The 19,684-nt window shown below is 45.9% G+C and overlaps 2 protein-coding genes across 4 annotated transcripts in view; both read right to left on the reverse strand.

Moving 5' to 3' along the window:
- Nucleotides 1–19,684, reverse strand: part of DYNLT1 (dynein light chain Tctex-type 1) — a 241,327-nt gene that overhangs the window by 132,953 nt on the left and 88,690 nt on the right. The gene's annotated exons all lie outside the window — the stretch shown is intronic.
- EZR (ezrin) overlaps nucleotides 1–19,684 on the reverse strand; it is a 54,008-nt gene that overhangs the window by 7,177 nt on the left and 27,147 nt on the right. Inside the window, exons 3-8 of one of the 2 annotated variants that reach the window (XM_032161600.2) lie at nucleotides 16,345–16,428; nucleotides 14,182–14,277; nucleotides 12,393–12,667; nucleotides 11,722–11,805; nucleotides 10,594–10,740; nucleotides 3,469–3,565 (exon numbers count right to left, since the gene is read on the reverse strand). In XM_032161600.2, coding sequence (XP_032017491.1) covers nucleotides 3,469–3,565; nucleotides 10,594–10,740; nucleotides 11,722–11,805; nucleotides 12,393–12,667; nucleotides 14,182–14,277; nucleotides 16,345–16,428 — 783 coding nt within the window. Of the gene's footprint in view, nucleotides 1–3,468; nucleotides 3,566–10,593; nucleotides 10,741–11,721; nucleotides 11,806–12,392; nucleotides 12,668–14,181; nucleotides 14,278–16,344; nucleotides 16,429–19,684 lie in introns of those variants that run through there. The other variant, XM_032161620.2, reaches the window with a different exon arrangement.

A 19,684-nucleotide genomic window follows, 5' to 3' on the forward strand; every position in this document is an offset into this window, starting at 1 on the left:
GATGCCAAGCCCTGAGAGCCCATGAACTTCCTGGGTGGGGCTGTCTTTGGGGTTTCACACCCTTGCTGTTAAGTCATTGGGTTTCCCAGGGAGGAGTCTGTGGAGCTGGGAGAAATCGGCATTTTTATGACCCACCTATCCCTTATTACACAAGAGGAAACAATCCTGCATTACAGCTTCGGAGGACTCTACCAAATAGGCCCCAACTGACTCAGAAAACGCTGATAAGCACCAACTCCCCTTTATGGGGTTGTGGGGGTACACGGGTGGGGGATCAATGAAAAACCTCAATGGTAACTTCAGGTTAATGTAACAACGTCCCCCTCTCCCCCTTTCCCTGCAGAAGACAGGTCCTACCAGCAACGGGAACCAGGAGAATTTGGGGAATCCACTGCCAGTGGGTGAGGGAGGACGGTGCCTGGCAGGAAATCTCTCCCAGTACCTTTGAAGGAAGCCAGTTTCTCACTTCAAGTTAAAACAAAGACTCATTGAAATAGTTCTAAATCCAAGTCCCTAACCTGATGCAGGATGCAGCTTCCTGATGCAGAATCACAACACAAGACCTGGAACAGGGTTTTTAAACTGGCCGAGGACCGGCAAGGTAAAAATGCAAACCAGGCACGAGGAAAGTTCAAGAAAAATAAACCCAAGACCCTACAAATACAGAAGGAGAGAAGGTAAAAGAGCCCCTTTTCAAGTCCCCAAGATGCCAGGGAACTCTCCCACAAGAGGCCAATCCCAAGGCTCATCTGGCCATAGAGATGGCAGGAGGCAGCCGCGGGAGGCAGCAAGGCAGTGGGGCTCCTGGGAAGGTCACGTGGAGGAAGCGGCCGAGGAGTCAGAGCAGAAATGCTGCTTACTTTCTCCAAATTTCAGATGCCTGAGAGCCTTCTGCCTTTTCCACAAGGCCACAGAAACAAAAGGACCCTTTGAAAGAGATAAGGCAGCTGCCTCAGCCCCTCATAGGGTCACCTGGGCAGGCCGTGTCAGCTGTATAGAGGTCCTATCTAAAGAGCCAAAGCGTGGCCCCAAACTGCTATATGCACCTTGGCAGGGAAGAGAAGCTGGCTTTTAAAAAGGAGATGCCAGTTGTTGGGGGAGAACTGGACAAAGACTCATTTGTGAGTTCACAGCAGAAACCGCCTGGGGTGAAGGTGACCCCCGAAAGTCAACATGAGATAAGGAATCCCACCGCCTCAAACTTTGGGGCTTCCTCTTCTTTTATATGAAAGTTCGATGTTGAAAACTTGAACTTCTTCTGCCCAAAGTTTACAGACTGAGGTGGGGCAGTGCCTCGAGCAGCCCTGGGGTGTTGTGGGGGTGACAGAACTCCACCTCCTCAAACCAGCAGTGCCCACTCAAGGCAGATGCTGCCTCCTCAGTGTGGCTCCTGCCCAACCTGCTTAAAGGAATCTCACCCCCATCTTCTGATCTGGCTGTTTTTAATCATAGCTGTACTGTTAAATTTACTACCAGGAAGCATTTCATTTGCCTTTTTAACCCTTTCCTTCACTTAAACGTAGGCTCACCAGGGCAGGAGCTTTGCCTTGTTGATGGCGCATACAGCCCTGGAAGAGTGCCTGGGACAGCATGCCACCAGCGAATGTTTCTTTTGCCTAAGAGATGGCTTCACATGAGGCTACTCTATAATAAAGGCACATGCACGAGATGCGTTACAACGGCTTCTGCTTGGGGCTTATGATGAAAATATTCTTCAGCTTTTCAAGAGATGAACTTACATCAAACACACACGCGCGTGCACACACACACACACACAATGCACACGCACAAACATTCTGAAACAGTCTAGTCCAGAGCTTCTGCTGTAGTCAAATTTTTAATAAAACTGTTCTGAAAAGGCAGTAGTGTCACAGAGTATATAGCAGCCTACTGATGACAGATTTCAGAATTTTCTTGCTCTTCTAAACTGTGCCAATCTTACTACCCAAGTGACATGAAGACGCTATGACCCTCCATTCATGATGTTGCATAATATGAACTGCTGCCATGGAGCCTTAGAGTCTGCATTCAATACGCGTTTAATTTTAAGTAACTGTGCAACTACCCACAGAGTAGCAGCCAAGAGTTTGCAAACAGCAGGAAACCTTTTTTTTTTTTTTTGAGATGGAGTCTAGCTCTGTCACCCAGGCTTGAGTGCAGTGGCGATCTCAGCTCACTGCAACCTCCGCTTCCTGGGTTCAAGCGATTCTCCTGCCTCAGCCTCCCGAATAGCTGGGATTACAGGCGCCCACCACCACGCCCAGATAATTTTTGTATTTTTAGTAGAGATGGGGTTTCAACTGTGTTGGCCAGGCTGGTCTCGAACTCCTGACCTCGTGATTTGGCCATCTCAGCCTCCCAAAGTGCTGGGATTACAGGCGTGAGCCACTGCGCCCAGCCAAGACATTTTTAACAAAGAAGAAAATACTTTCACAAAATTGTCAAGACCTGCTGATTTTAAACTATGCTAGACAAACCTGTACGTAGGAAGAAGTAACGGGACAATAACACCACATACTGTTGTAAGTGGATTTACCATTGCTAAGCAGTACCCAGTCCCAAAAGGGTTAACAGACAACCAAGGTATGGACCACAGCCCATGTCTGCCTCTCCAAGCTTAACACTGTAACTAAGGAACAAAAATTACATGAGAACACAAAGTCCTTTCCAAGCTATAATTTTCGTAAAATTCAGAACAGGCTCTAAGGTGGTAACAGAATTTCTTCAAGTGGCAATTTTTTAGAGAACCAGATTTCTGATTAGGTAACAAAATCCTTACCCATTCTACAATGCTACAGTTATGTGCGTATGTCTCAAATATTCTGAGTTAACAAAAGTTTAAATGTCAGCAGAATAAATAAAACCAAATTTACATAATGCACTGGTCTTTGCAGCTATTACAATCAATACTATCAGATTTCAGGACATGAAGTGTCGCCTTCTTACAATGTCCTCCCAAAATGACTGCCTGCCAGTGTCACCTGTGTGAGGACGCACACCTCTGACAACAGAAGTGGGTGAGGCCCAGATGAAACCTTGGGGACCAGCAATGCTTGGGTGCAAGTCTGACTGTCCCTATCTTGGGTAAGTTCCAGGACAGCTCTGAAAGGCAAATCTGGCCCTTGAGGGCAGGTCCCTGTTGGTCAGGTGCCAGGGAGAGTCCCCACACCCAGGTGGTCCAGGAGGCAGGCTGGCTCTCCACACCAAAAACACAGCATTTTGGGAAATGCTTATCATTTGGCCAATGGCTCAGAACTGCTCTTTTCTTCATAAGGAATGAGAATCATTTGAAAAGTTAAGTGGTCTCCTCTGCAACGATTGCCTGACCCACAGGATCTCTGGCCCTCAATGTAATCTCATGAAGAGTTTGGGCTATCACTGGCTACTCGTCACAGAGAGAAATCTGTTACCGTGACAAGTATAAGAATGAAAAACAGTAGCCCCTGAATAGAATCTTTTGGAACTTACAGGTGCCTTCTTGTCGATGGGTTTAATGACAAACTTTTTGTCGTTGAAAGAGATGTTCCTGATTTCACTCCATGGAAAGCCAATCTTTGGGGTTAACCTGAGGTTAAAAAGAAAAAGTGGATGGTTAGATGTATACGTGTGTTCTTGGATTGGCTAAGAGAGATTCGCAAATCAATTCTTATTAGTTCAATTAAAATAATATGAGGCTAACCCAGGAGGCACAATGTGTTATATGCTATTATCAAATAGTTCCCACCTGTCCTAGTTAAGCCAAGTGGCTGGCTGCAAGGCATCTGCAACCTTAATCTGTTCCCATTTCCTTTGGTTTTTCCTCAGTCTAGGGCACCTATGATTACCCACGCTGGTGATCTCGAGGTCAACTGAAATTCCTACCCAGGCACCTTGACCCTCCCCCCTCAGGTATCTTCTGCTCTTCATTCCCACATCACATCACCACACTCACCTACCTCTCATCCTGCCAGAGCCCACTCTCAAGCTGTGTGCTGGAGCAGCCCTACTTTCAGTCTGCTGATCTGATTAATTTCCTCTCCTCATATGTCAACACAGTCCTTAAACTCAGCATCCAAGAGCTGTCAAATCCAGCCCCAAACTCCACGGTTCAGACCCACCTTTCAACACACGGTTCCCCGGGGCTGCCTCCCTTTCCCTTGAGGTCTCTCTTAACATGCAGGCTCTTCTGCTACAGACTGTTCGCTGAATGTTCTTTAAGTTCCTATGAAACCAACAGGGAGGGCCAAGATCCCATCATGTTCCTAGACGTGCCATACTCAACAGAGCTTGCCAAGAGAAACGGACAAAGGCCTCGCTATGCATTCTGCTCCTCTGGTTCTCATTCTAGTGTGTGTTCTCCTGGCTGGACAGACATCTTCCCATGTCACTCTCCAACTTCCAGGACAGCCTTCAAACGGCCCTAACGAAGGCCCCACAGGGGTAGTAACCCTACTTAACCAATGCAATGCCATGACTGGCCAGACTCTGGCTTCTATTAGCATTCCCAAGTTCATCATGTGACTTCAAGACCACACTGCTCTGTTCACCTGACACTTCCCACCCTATTCTTCCAGCGCATTTTACCAGGGATAATGCCATTCTGGAAGTAACGACAAATCCTCAAAACCACCATCCAACAATGCTGCCCTCCAAAACAGTCCTTTCCAACATCCCACAAAAACCTTCATTTTAGAAGTAGCAGGAAGGTCAAGCAATCTATGGCCTACCAACAGCTTCAATACTGACGAGCAATGCAGGTTTCGTTATGACAACATCAACTAGATCAAGGCAGTAGGGTGGACTCTGGAGGCTGAGGGCAAACATGTAAACCTGACATGGCCCTTCTGGAGAATAGCGCAGTCAGTCATGGTGTGCCTGCAGGAATGATGGCAGGGCACTGGCCAGACCATGGTTCTAAATGTCAAAGCTTTTGTATACATCCTTTCTTTTACAGTGCCATGCTCTAGAATCACCAATCCCCATTAAAAAAAACACACCTGGCATTCAAACAAACATGCAATGAGTTTGTTCTTTTATCTTTGAGATGTAATTTTCTTTACAGGTTTCAGAGCATTAAAGGGGAACTCCAGATACCACCTTGCCCTGCTACTGACTTCAGCCTATGTCCTCCTTACACTGAAAGGCTGTGAGAGTGGCATCAGGTAGGCATGTGTTGCTTTTGGAGCACTTTCTCCCAAAACACAACAGCAGCCTGCTGGCACCAACAGAGGAGCTAGGATCCAAGCTCCGGAGGCTCCGTGCACAGCACATAGCACTGTGAGCCAGCGTGCCGCATCCTGAAACTTCAAGGGGCTGGGATCCCGTCTCCGGCTCCTGTCTCTACACAGGACTCTCAAAACAGGTTCTGACCTTAGAAAATTTAGGCATCCGGCTCTCTGGTGTGCCTAGAAAGTCTGTCCTCTTAGGACTTTGAAACCTCATATAACAATTCATAGCCACTCATAAGCATAATTGCAGTATCAAAACAAAAAGGTTAAACATGAAAATTATGACTCATTTTTGAGTTATAGAACTTCTTTTAATTCTTGACCCAAGTTGGAAAATTAAAGCCCAAGGATTTCCTTTTTCCTAAGAGATCACATATAGGACATGAACAGGGTCTACAGAGAAGGTGGCCACAGGGTTTATAAGTGTCCTTGCTTAGGCCACACATTAAAAAAGCGTGATTCTCCAGTAACAGGGACCAGACAGAGGCCTTTGGAGAAATGGCTGATTCCAGGACTAGAACAGGGAACACAAAGGATGAACCTGGTGCATCTCGAAGAGCCAGAGAGTAAGGAAGCCTGCAAAGAATGCAGGGCCTCACACTTCCAGGTGCTCCTAAAGGCCAAATCTCAAACAACCTGAGCAAGAAGATACATACTCATAGATCATAACCCAAAGACCAAAACACGTATCCATGAGTCCATATTAATATAACTGAATAAATGGAGAACAGAAATTGGCTCCTTACAGAATTCCAATTAATACATGCAAAAAGTTTTTAAAAATCACAATTTCTCAAATACCACAGTAATCTCATCAATGGTAGCCAGAACTAGGACATCTACATAGTTTACAATTATCTCCCCCAAATATACTGACCAATTGTAAAGGGAAGGATAATGATTTTACAGTGGAGAAACCTGGCAGACACCACCTTAACTAATAATCAAAATTAGCACCACCTAAGATAAGCTATACCGACCACATGTGCCACCTTGAAAGAGGCCCTGGAAGGGCAAAACAGCACTTTATTCTCACCAAAAATGTAAAACTCCAAATAATGAGAAAACACCAGACAATCCAAGCTGAAGGGCTTTCCAAAGTCAATGGCCAGTACTCTTCAAAAATACCAAGGTCATGACAAAAAAAGACTGGAACTATCCCACATCAAAGGAGACAGGGAGGTCTAACAACTAACTGTGTGGCTCCAGAGAGGGTCCCGGGGCAGAAATAGGACATCAGTGAGACAACTGATTAAAATGGGAATGAGGTCTAGAGACTACTAACGTTAACTTTCTGATCTTGGTATTTGGACTACAGTTACATAAGGTGTTAATGTTTGACGAAGCTAAGTGAAGGGTATATGGGAATTATTTGTACTATTTTTAGAATCTTTTTAAAGTTTGAAATAATACATATTTTTAAAATTGAGATGGGGTCTTACTCTGTCACCCAGGCTAGAGTGTAGTGGCATAATCTTGGCTCACTGCAGCCTCCGCCTCCGGGCTCAAGTGATCCTCCCACCTCAGCCTCCCAAGTAGCTAGGACCACAGGCACGCGCCACCACACCCAGCTAATTTTTTGTACTTTCGGTGGAGACGGGGTTTTGTCACGTTGCCCAGGCTGGTCTTGAACTCCTGAGCTCAAGGGATCTGCCTGTTTTAGCCTCCCAAAGTGCTGGGATTACAGGTATGAGCCACCATGCCCAGCCTGAAATGACTTTAAAATGCAACGGGCCAGGCATGGTGGCTTACACCTGTAATCCCAGCACTTTGGGAAGCCAAGGTGGGCAGATCATTTGAGGTCAGGAGTTTGAGACCAGCCTGGCCAACACAGTGAAACCCCGTCTCTACTAAAAATACAAAAATTAGCCAGGAGTGGTGGCATGTGCCTGCAATCCTGGCTACTTGGGAAGCTGAGGCAGGAGAACCGCTTGAACCCAGGAGGCAGAGGTTACAGTGAGCTGAGACTGTGCTATTGCACTCTACCCTGGGTGACACAGTGAGACTCCGTCTTTAAAAAAAAAAAAAAAAAAAAGCAAGAATGATTAAAAAATGTAAATCCAAAATATGTAGCTGAGCGTCATAATGTTCTATTATCACATTCTATTATCTATAACGTCTTAGGATTTTGCATTTTTCAGGCATATTTGTCAAAACTCAATAAATGAACACTTAAGATTACATTTCATTGTATTTAAATTTTACATCAAAAGAACAAAACATAACCAACCTCTAGTATATCATATGCACTTTCATTTTGAGGAAGGATATGGATGCCTGCAGTTTTCTTGGAAATGTGTTAGAGGGCCAGAGGGTGACAGTGAAGTGCATATGGAAAGAGACGTGAGAAAGCAAGTGAAGCCCTGAGTACCTATCCGCAAGGAATTTAAAGGAGACATGTTCTGTGGCTCCTGTTTCAGTCCCCAAGCTCCCCCCCGTGCACCCTTTCCCTTTAAGGTGGAAGCCCTGAACCTAGTGCACTTCCAGAAACTCTTACCTACAGAAGTACTTCCACGATGAAATCTGCCCAAAGAGGGATGAAGCTAAGGGGGGAAAAGTGCCTTTACAGGACTAAATAAAGATCAGGTTCCTCTAGGTTTTGTTTTTGGTCTGAGAGTGTCAGGTTTACAAACTGTAACCCAGCTAAACTGAACTTTCTCTGTTCACAAGCTTACAATGCCTGTCAGGAGGGTGCTTACCTGTTTTTGCCCTCTTTATACTCCCACCTATTCCAAGCTAAGAGTTTAAAGAAAGATGACAAATAGTCCTACATGCTCCCACTTAATGGTTATGTGTACAATGAAAAGGGGACCCCAAAAGACAGATTTCCCAGCCAGACCCTATTTAATTCTAAAACGGGTGTTTTAATAGAGACTTTACTTGCAGAGTATAAATCTCTTAGAGCTCTATTTTCATATTCAATAGATCAGCTTTCTCACCTGAACAATGTTTCAGGCATATCTAATTCTCCTAGTTCTACCGAGAGCGGTAACAGCACAACAGCTGGCGAGTTCTCAGCACTCCTCAGACTTCAGGACAGTCTCCTGCTTATGCTGCTACCAAGTTGTCAATATTTGTTCAAAAGGGAAAGAATTTGGGCCTATTAAATGACTGAATATCTACATAAATGCTTTTTTCATGAAGAGAGAGGTGTGCCTTCAGGAATGGGGAGAAGAGAGGCAGAAAGTGAGCCTGCCCAACACCCCAGCATGCTCTGCGGGGAAAGAACCATCTGAGAGAGTTGCCAGGTTCACCACTCAATGGTGGGGGAGGGGAGCAGAGAGCAAAAACAGTACTAAATAGGGCACACAGCTCACATTTTTACTTGGAAGAAATGGACACTTACGTGGGCTGGGGCAGTTACAAGCTGACATCAGCAAGTTCCTGCCCATGGCTGTTTTCCTGCAGGTTGAAAAACCTGTTTGGACAGCCCTGGCCTGGCCACGTTACAAAATCTGGTCATTCAAGAGATTTCCAAGGCAGAGGCAGTTTCCCACATACGTTCCCACGAGGACTTTGTGCACTGCTCCTTGGCATGGCTGTCTTAAGAGCCACGGCTTCAGCTCTAGGGTCTCCTGGAAAGATGGTGTCCTGGTTCCAAGTTCCTGTATCTACCCACTTTCCCCACTTCTTTAAAAATTTTTTTGAGACACCGTCTCGCTGTCACCCAGGCTAGAGTGCAGTGGTGCAATCTTGGCTTACCACAACCTCTGCCTCCCAGGCTCAAGTGATCCTCCCACCTCAGCCTCCTGAGTGACTGAGACCACAGGCATACACCACCATAGCCAGCTAATTTTTTAAATTTTTGGTAGAGACGGGGTTTCGCCACGTTCCCCAGGCTGGTCGAGACTCCTGAGCTCAAGGGATTCGCCTGCCTCGGCCTCCCAGAGTGCTGGGATTCTAGGTGTGAGCCGCTGTGCCTGGCTTTTCCGTGCTTCTTTACCAATGCTGCATCCAGCACACTTGGAGTAGGAGCGAACCGAGAGTCCTCAATATCTCATTTCCAGGTTCTCTGAGGAGCTCCTGTGACAGCGCCTGCCTCCCTCCCTGTGCAGTATCACCACGTGGGCCTCGGAGGTGAGAGGAGGTTGGGAACAGCTGGCATAGGTCCCTGACTTGCCCAAGTGAAAAAGATCTGTGCCCTGGGGTCTGGCAGGAATCCGCATGGTTGCAAATGGAGATGGACTCATGTGCAGGTCATTTGTGGAAAGCAGCACCACTTTAAGAACTCCAGAGAGGGTTTTTGGGGAACCTGAGATGTGGGGATGCTGAGAACAGAAATACCTGAGAACAGATGAGATGGGTGAGCCTCAAGTGGGAAATGGGGAGAGCTGTCATTTCAAGGAACAGCATGAGGCTGGGAAGGAAACCAGGTACATCCAGGAACTCTGGGCCACTCTGCTCTTTACGTGGAAAGCAGGAACCCCCAGGCCAAAAGGCAGGGCTTGGCAAAAAGACCCCAGGAGCATTCTTGCCCTGGCACCTTCTCTGTCAGGCCCCTGAACCTGGTGGCCATCAGAGGATTTGTTTCGGGGAGCCCTGCAGAGCAATCAGGCTGACTGTGGACAATCAGGGCAGAGACGGTAGTCAGGAGGCAGTCAGGAGCCTCTCCCTTCTCTTTCCAGAGGTAGTTTCCTTCTGCCTCTTAAAATTCAGGTAGCTTCTGATCATATCAATCTAGAATCTAGGATTATGCTGATGTCGCGGACTCGCCATGGGAAACTTGCCCTCATGAACTAGGATGACCTTCCCTGTTTATCCTCAGCAGAAAGAAGGCAAATGCCCTGTATCTGAAAGCGGGACTATCTGTCCCTGTGGAGAGGCCTGGCTCTGCTGCTCTACCCAGCTTGCTTACAGGCCCTCACTCAACAAACAACATAACTAATGCAAGGCAATTAAGATATCTCCTGCAGACTCCCAGCATTTAGCTCAAGTGTCTACACATACAGGCTATTGTTTACAGCTTTTCAAGTCTCTCATCACACCATCAATGTTCTTGGTTGGATTAGCACAAACCTCGAGCCAGGAGTCGAGCACTGGCTGGGCTGCCTGCGAAGTAGCTACGGATGGATGTGCTGGTACCTGCAGGCAGCTGCGGTGGAACCTCAGAAGCAGGGGGAAGAGAGGCAGCCTCTGCTCTATTCTGTCTTCCTCTACCAGGCCTGAACCACTATTGGCCCTGCCCACCATGAGAGAGGATAACCCACACCTCTGGACCACCCTTTGAGAGGGCCACAGCAGTCCAAAAGCCCTTAAAAAGATTCCTACTTTGGGATAGTAAGTTGCTAAATAAATACTTCAAAAATAACCCACAAATTTGCCATTTTGCCATTGTTTCCAGGCCCACCACCCCACCTACTGAAGATAACTGTGAACTTCAACTCACTTATCATCTTTCTCATAAATATTCAGTCCAAGGGCATCAACTCCAAGCCAAAGGTCTGTTCCTTTCTTGTTTTTTATCTCGAAATAGTTGATTCCATACATTTCCAGGTCCTGAGCAATCTTCAGGTATTCCAACATAGCATTATCTCTAATTGGGGAGAGTGAAACAGGCAGAGTCACTGGTAGCACTCAATATCCACAACAGTAAAACCTTTCCAGTATTTTTAAATTAAGCCGCCTTGTGTAGGATGGGCTCAACGCTGCGTGCTGCTTGCAGGCAGACAGGCAGGGGCCGGGCAGCCGACCAGTGAGGAGGGAACCCATACAGCCCGGAAGCTATGCCTGGGGTGGGCTCCGTGCTGCCCTGGAGCCTCACCACCAAACCCCAAACTCTGAGGAAGAACTGATTCACACTGGTTTCTCTGACAGGTTTTTATCACTCAGCACAATCCTCCTTTCTCTCTTGTCCACACATGTCTTCTGGGACTCCACAACCCTCCTCATAGGCTTTGAGTTGTTTTCCTTCCATAAAGCATGCTTGGGCCAGACAGGAAACCCTGAAGCACAAAATCTGAGGCTCAAACCTCAAACAAACTTCAGAAGCTGAAATAATGCAGAGTCGCAAGACTAGGCCAGAGACGAGGCTCTAGGACGAGAACACCCAGAATCAGGTGGCCTGGCCATGTCTTATGTTAACAGCCCCACGTCCAGGTTCTCTGACATCAGCATTTCTCACTTGGGATCCTTTTTCATTTATATACACTTTGTAAGACAAGTACCTCCATATAATGAGCAAACCAGCACCTCTGACAGAATAATGCTGATTGCAGGTGAACAATGCCCCTCTGACTAAGATGAAGTTTAGACATAACACTTTCTACAAAGGGAGGGTGTAAGCTTTTAGAACCTGAAGGCTTGAGCTAAACTGCTTCTTTCCCCGGGCAAGACACCTGGCTTTGTTTAAAAAAAAAACCTCTTCCCTAAGAAAACCCCACTTTTAACTCGGTTCCCTCAAGGTCTTCACAAGGCCTGACACAGAGCCCTTAAAGCACTAACTAGAGTTACAGGAAAAGACACGCTGGAGTGCACGGAGATGGCCAGATCCCAACCAGCAGGGCACAGCACTCACTTGAGCATCCCGCGGTGTTCCGCATGCCACACCTGGATCCGGTCCTCCCACTGGTCCCTGGTAAGTTTGTGCTGGTCCATGACTCTGGAATGCAAAAGGAAACAGCACTGTCATCCTTAAGGAATGTGACAGGCAAGGAAGGAGGCCCACTTACCACCCACATTCAAACCCTTACTTTGCATTCAAATCAATCAATCCCAAAGAGCTTTGGTTTCTATTTCCTGATGTGTAGCATTTCGATTTATGACAGTTAATCTGGAAGACTTAGCATTTTGAACAAGAACTCTGTTCTGCTGGAAAAACTAAGAAGGTATTTTAAGTGGCCTCTTCTTCCAAACGGGGTAATTTTTGTGACCATTACTAAATAAAAACAGATTTCACAGGGGCCAACCTATCATATCCCAGGAGGAGCTAAGCAGTCAGGTCGAGAAGTTTACTATGTTGCTGCGTTCCCACAGGACACAGCCGCGCTTTAGTTTCATGAGGAATGGCAGCTCGCCTTCCCTGGCTATGTTTCAGGTCGCTGGTCAGTGCCTTAATGACTAGCGTGAAGGAGCACTTGACACTGGCGAAGTCTTTGTGTTTTTTAAACTGTGCTTCTAAGGCAATCACTTCTCCCTGCCGAGGACGGCATGACTGCTCCTGCCCAGGCCGGGTCAGCCTGTGCTCACCTTTGAGGGATCAGCCGCTCAGAGCTGAGGTACCCAGACTTGTGCACTTCTTTGTTGTAGTCCCCAAACTTGGCCTGCACAGCATAGGACCCCAAGAGCACGGCAGTCTCAGGGGGGCAGTAGATCTCGTCGCTAAGGATTCCCTCCTTCACTTGGAGGAAGAAAAGTTTCTGGGTGATGTCCTGGATGAGCTCCTCAGCCACATCTTCAGGGTAGAACTTGGCCCGGAACTTGAACTGGAGGGGATTCTCCTTCCTGACCTCCTGGGCAGACACCTGGACAAAGCAAGCCACACTCTCCACACAAATCCGGAAGATGAAGGCCCACTGTCCCCAACACAGGCTTCTAACCAAGACTCAATGGGGCCCTCAGGCCAGTTTTCAGGAGATGTTTATTCTTAAAGTCATCTTTTCAGCACTCCAGACAAAAAAAGGTTAGTCGAAAGTGCTATCACAGGCCAGACATGGTGGCTCATGCCTATAATCCCAGTGCTTTGGGAGGCCAAGGCAGGAGGATCACTTGAGCCCAGGAGTTTGAGACCAGCCTGGGCAACATAGAAGAGATCCCATCTCTACATTTAAAAAAAAAAAAAAGTTAGCTGGGGATGGTAGTGCATGCTTATAGTCCCAGTTACTCAAGAAGCTGAGCAGTAGGAACCCTGGAGCTCAGGAGTTCGAGACTGCAGTGAGCTATGATGGCGCCACTGTACTCCAACCTGGGTGACAGAGCAAGACCCTGTCTCTTCTTAAAAAACAACAACAAACAAAAACAAAAAAACAGGCCGGGCATGGTGGCTCACGCCTGTAATCCCAGCACTTTGGGAGGCTGAGGTGGGCAGACCACGAGGTCAGGAGTTCGAGACCAGCCTGACCAACATGGTGAAACCCCATCTCTACTAAAAATACAAAAAAATTAGCCAGGCATGGTGGCCTGCAGCTGTAGTCCCAGCTACTCGGGAGGCTGAAGCAGGAGAATCGCCTGAACCCGGGAGGTGGAGGTTGCAGTGAGCCAAGATCGCGCCACTGCACTCCAGCCTGGGCGACAGAGCAAGACTCCATCTCGAAACAACGACAACAAAAAACAAACAAGTACTATCACACTCTTGTGCTCAGCTGGAAATCAAAGCTACTGCCTCACTAAGCCCCAGTCCTCATGGGATGATGCTATCAATCCTAGAGAACTCAAATTTGGAAATGGCCCCAGTGACCTGGAATCTGGCCACATGCCAATTGGGCCCTGGACCCCAAAACTTACTGTTAAGAATTCCTCCTGCTCCTCCACTCTTCCCCACCTCCCATCATCTTTTTAACTTGTTGCTGTGACTTGGGAGGACAGTGGGGGGTTCAAAAAGGATAATTTTCAGAGTTTGAAGAAAAAATGTTTATCTTACTACTTTTCTTTATGGTTGGTTAATGGAATTATCCAATCTTTAAAGTTGGAAGATAATCTGTCACAGGTTCAAACAAAGCAATAACAGGTTCTTACAAGATAGCGGATGATTCAGTTTATAAGATTAACAATCTCACTGAAAAAACTAAGGTCAACTAAAAGCTATGCAATTAACCATCATCATATGTTCCAATGAGTGAGCAGTATGGAGAAATGCCAGATCTGATTTCCAATCGATATCCCCATTTACTGGAAACTTGCAACCTTTTTGTCTGTAAAAACTTTTACACAAACAAAAAGGAACAGAAAACAAAAGACAGGGTGAGTTGCTCCAGTTTCCTTATCGACGAAGCAGACCAACACCCAATCCACAGCCTGTAAATAGTTAATCCTGACTTACCTTCTTATCTAGCTTCAGCCAGGTAGGAAATCCTTTATTATCCACATACTGGAGGCCAAAGTACCACACTTCCCGGAGGCCGATAGTCTTCACCACCTGCGTGAGAGAGAGAGAGGCCCAAGAGTCATGAGAAACTCACTCAAAAGGGCAACAGCTTTTGGCTGTCGTTCATCACATGGTCTAGCAGAGTCCCCAGGAAACCAGGACATCTGCTCAGTCCAACCACTGGGCAACACCTTTTTTTGCACTCAAATAACTTGTTACTAACCGAGGCTATTATCTCAAAGCCATGAACGACTTATTTTTAATATAAATTTGAGCAGATTCAGGGTTCTACCTTCCAACCTTAGAAAATCTCACTCCTACTCCTTTGTACTCCAGGATGCTCTCCTGCATGAAACTCAGCAGGGTGGGCTATGGCCAGCACACGTGGAACCACAGGAGCCCATAGCCCCCCAGGGAACAGTGTGGTGGGTGCATTGCTGCCCGTCAGGTGTGCTCATGCAGAAGACTAAAGCATCCGGTGCCACATCTGAGCCTCCTCTGGCTGCCTGCCTCTGCCTCTCAGCCAGCTGGCCCAGGGGTCTGACTTACTAGGAACAGGGACAAAGAAATCCTAGGAAAGGCAGGAAAACAGGCAAGGCAGACTTCTGGGACGGAAGGGTGTCAATGCACAGGGGTGCGCAGAGGAACCTGCATCTTATAGGCCTCCAGAAATGGCACATTCTGGTATAGCGAAGGTAGAATCCCGACCCTAGGTCACAGCAAGGACTTCACATTTTCAAGTCTCTGTTGTGCATTACAGAGGAGTCCTGAGCTGCTTAGTCTCATGAGTGTCTTGGAAACAGAAAAGCAGTGATAGTCGAACTTGCCATGGACACTTGTTGAACATCATCTAAACCAGGTGCCAGACAAGTTCGACTATTTACATATACATAGATGTGTAATTTAAAATCCCATGATATATAATGTTAAACTTAAAAAAATGCTACCATCCTTCAAATACATTGCTTCTATCGTATTTAATGCCAAAGAAGGTTGAATACATTAGAAATGACAACTCAGGTATACAGAACATTTGCTTAAAGTAAATCCTAAAATTCCAAATTAACTCCTGACCTGGGCCTGTTTCTTCATCTGAAGGGTGCAGGGAGGCCAAAGGCTCCCTAAAGCTCTAGAAGTCTGTTTATTAAATGCCCAGGACTGACCTGTTCTTCCCCTCTTCCCACTCACCCAAAAGGGATGGGGGAAGGCTATAAGCTGAGCGTGGTGGCTCACACCTATAATCCCAGCATTCTGGGAGGCCAAAGCGGGTGGATCACTTGAGTTCAGGAGTTCGAGACTAGCCTGGCAAACATGGCAAAACCCTGTCTCTATTAAAAATACAAAAATTAGCAGGGCGTGAGTACATGCCTGTAATCCCAGCTATTCGGGGAGCTGATGCAGGAGAATTGCTTGAACCTGTGAGACAGAGGTTGCAGTGAGCTGAAATTGCACCACTGCACTCCAGCCTGGGCAACAGAGTGAGATTCAGTCTCAAAGAAAAAAAAAAACTGTATTTTGAGCACCTGTTATTGGGGAAAAAAGTATTTAATAAGTAAGTAGTAATATCACTAATAAATACTTGATTTAAAAAATCTTCCAATTTTAAAAAGTGAATTATTTCTCTAAATCTTCATTTCTTCTTTTCATAGATGTTCAGGTACGATCACTTAGAAATGAGAAGCTGCAGCAACTGAGACAACTAAGGTTCACTCATCCATGCAGTGAAAGGGGTTCTACTCTGGAGGTGGAGGCAGCTGGGGGTAGGAAGCCACGTCTCTAATACAGGGTGAGAGACACACAGGTCAGCACCTCCTTCCACTGGCAAGCACAATCACTCTCTTCAGTCCTTTGCTTCCATGCCTGGTAACACACTGAATCCGCCTGACTTTATACAACAGACAGCTGTGTGCTTTCATACACCTCCTAGGCATGATATACATGTCTGTTAATGCGTTTTATAGTGCTATCATGAAATACTTTCACCTTTTAAAAGATCCTTCTCATCTATTACCTCAAGTGAGTAAAATAAGGTAATATGCTTCACAAACAAAATAACTGAAATGTTGCAAAACAGTTTTTTTTTGTAGGTGGAGTTAACTCTCAAGTTCAGAGACCAACCTGATCAAAAAGCTGTTTTCCAGTTGTATTTGGCTGGATTGCAAACTCCAGCTCTGCATCCATGGTGGTAACTCGGACATTGATCTGAAAAACAGAATGAAACAAATTATGCTTAACTGAGTATTCTTTTCTTCTAATAACCTCCTGCACCTTCTACATAAGCTGCTCCTCGGTGTGGCGACGACACATGCCTGACATCAGTTCCTGTGCTAGTCAGGAAGCCATACACCACTCCTGACTGCAGATGGCTGGGGACATCTCAGCAGGCGCACAGTGCAAACCAAATGCAGCCTCTTTAATAAAGCACACTGACACTTAGGTCTAAGCAGTTTTTCTTTTTTCTTTGAGACAGGGTCTTGCTCTGTCACTCAAGCTGGAGTGCAGTGGCACGATCACAGCTCACTACAGTCATGACCTCCCAGGCTCACATGAACGCCTCCCACCTCAGCCTCTTGAGTAGCTGGCACTATAGGTGCCACCATGCCTAGCTTGTTTTGTTTGTTTTTTACTTTTTGTAGAGATGGGGTCTCACTATGTTTCCTAGGCTCAAGCAAGCCTCCCATCTCAGCCTCCCATAGTGCTGAGATTACAGGCATGGGCCACCTTGCCCAACCTAAGCAGTTTTTTTCTTTTTTGTTAAAACAATACTTTAACCTATTTTTCCATGCACCATCTCATATGAGCCTTACGACAGCCAAGGGAGGCAGGAGGGCTCCCAAGGCACCAAGGAAGTCAGAGAAGGGAAGAGAGAAAGAGCTTTGAACCACAAGGTTTGAAGCAACCTTAGAAACCACAGTGAGACAGAAATGGTGAAATGTCCAAAGACACATCAAAAATGGATGATGTAGTGATATTAAATTATAATTATGAAAATAGTAGAAACTGGGAAAATTGCTTCTGAAATCAAAAATATGACAAGCAACACTCTCTCAATGCAAATAAATGTGAGATCTATTTAGACAAGAGATGAAAATAAAATGTAAAAACGGAAAAAGTATGAGGATGATAAGACACAGAATTGAGGAGCTGGAGATGGGAGGGCCTTAAAATATTTCTAATGTTGCCATATAGTTGTTTTAAAAAAAAAACAAAACACTGTCAGGTGCATTGGCTCACACCTGTAATGCCAGCACTTCGGGAGGCTGAGGCAGGTGGACCACTTGAGGTAAGGAGTTCAAGACCAGCCTGGCCAACACGGTGAAGCTCTATCTCTATTAAAAATACAAAATTAGCTGGGCATGGTAGCACGCCTGTAGTCCCAGCTACTCGGGAAGCTGAGGCAGGAGAATTGCTTGAACCCAGGAGGCGGAGCTTGCAGTGAGCCAAGATTGTGCCACTGCACTCCAGCCTGGGCAAAGGAGCAAGACTCCATCTCAAAACAAACAAAAAAAACACACAGCAACAACAACAAAACAAAACAACCCACTTACATCAAGGCAGTTTTCAAATTTATCACTTGAGAAAACCCAGATTTACTAAAGCATATGAAAAACACTCAAATCTGGCTACTTTATGTCACTGTCCCAAAGGAAACAGCAGAGCCACATAGCAACTATAATGCTTAATATTAAGAAATGCTTGCTTCTCACCATTTTTCAAGTGAAATATACAGAAGCTAGAGAGATACCTATCCCAGAGTCTTCCTAACACAGGTGTAAATGTAATAAGGACGTATTACCTGTGCCAGTATTTGGCGACAGAGGTTTCGTTATCCAGCCAGGGAACCACAAATATTAAGCACTCACCAAATGTCACTTCCTACTTCAGGAGCATAATTAGTCTCCCCACCTGCTCCCACCCCCTTCCCAATAACATTTAAGACTGTGATGATTATGATTGAGAGATCCTCTGATATACATCCAATATGACTTAAAGGCTCCCTGACTGGTATAACAAGTACAGAACTATCATTTTCCAGATCTTGTTTTAAAAGTTTTCTCCACAATCCCAAGTCCAGAAGTTAAAGAACTCAAGTTTACTGAGAGGCAACGAGACATGTTTTAAAGTCTTTAATCATACTAAAATATAAAAACCTACTTTTCTTTCATTTCCTGCTGGTAATTTTTTTAAAATCACAAAATGGCTGTTATGAAGCATAAAATAAAGCACGCATTTCTCTCAATTATGGTTCCAAGGGCATGTATTAGAGATGGGAAAACCAGCCCCAAGTCAAATATCTCAATAACAAATGCAGCTCCAGCTACATACACGGAAGCCAACAATGACATAACACACTCAAAACTAAAGTGGAAAGGCGTTCGTTCACAAATGCAGGACCCTGGGTATGCCGCCTTTCTTTCTACTGGTTCAGAAGTGGGAACCCCAAGTACAATTAGAACTGAAGGCCACTACCTGGTTAGGACAAAGACAAATGACCAGAGTCCATGCACGAGATTTCAGACTCTTTTTTTTTTTTTTTTTTTGAGACAGAGTCTTTCTCTGTCGCCCAGGCTGGAGTGCAGTGGTGTGATCTTGGCTCACTGCAAGCTCCACCTCCCGGGTTCATGCCATTCTCCTGCCTCAGCCTCCCAAGTAGCTGGGACTACAGGTGCCCACCAACACGCCCAACTAATTTTTTTGTATTTTTAGTAGAGACAGGGTTTCACCGTGTTAGCCAGGATGGTCTCGATCTCCTGACCTTGTCATCCGCCCACCTCAGCCTCCCAAAGTGCTGGGATTACAGGTGTGACCCACCGCGCCCGGCCCAGACTCCAAATTCTAAACCTGAGTCTCTTCTAAGTTTGAAGACAGTGTGAAAACGACATCTCCGAAACCAAAGCTAATAATTAACATTAAAAAGATATTAAGCATTTTGCAAACTGATTAGCAGGAATTTAGAGTAACTTATTTTTGGTTCTGAAACAGTTTCATATCTGACTGAAAGTTCACACAACCCTTTGAAAAAGCAAGTAACTTGTTTTCTTTTTTTTGAGATGGAGTCTCACTCTGTCGCCCAGGTTGGAGTGCAGTGGCGCCATCTCAGCTCACTGTAACCTCTGCCTCCTGGGTTCAAACAATGCTCCTGCCTCGGCCTCCCAAGCAGCTGGGATTACAGGTGCCAGCCACTATACCCAGCTAAATTTTGTAATTTTAGTAGAGACAGGGTTTCACCATGTTGGCCAGGTTGGTCTTGAACTCCTGACCTCTAGTGATTCACCCGCCTTGGCCCCCCAAATTGCTGGGATTATATATGTGAGCCATTGTGCCTGGCCTGAAAAAGCAAGTAACTTGTAAAACGGATACTTTTACTGAGGTTGGTTGTAACAACCCAGTAGTGTGTAAAAGTGAACTTAAAAATTGGCCAGGCACGGTGGCTCATGCCTGTAATCCTAGCACTTTG

This window comes from Hylobates moloch, unplaced genomic scaffold (assembly GCF_009828535.3).
Source record: "Hylobates moloch isolate HMO894 unplaced genomic scaffold, HMol_V3 SCAFFOLD_2, whole genome shotgun sequence".
In the NCBI taxonomy this organism is placed as follows: domain Eukaryota; kingdom Metazoa; phylum Chordata; class Mammalia; order Primates; family Hylobatidae; genus Hylobates; species Hylobates moloch.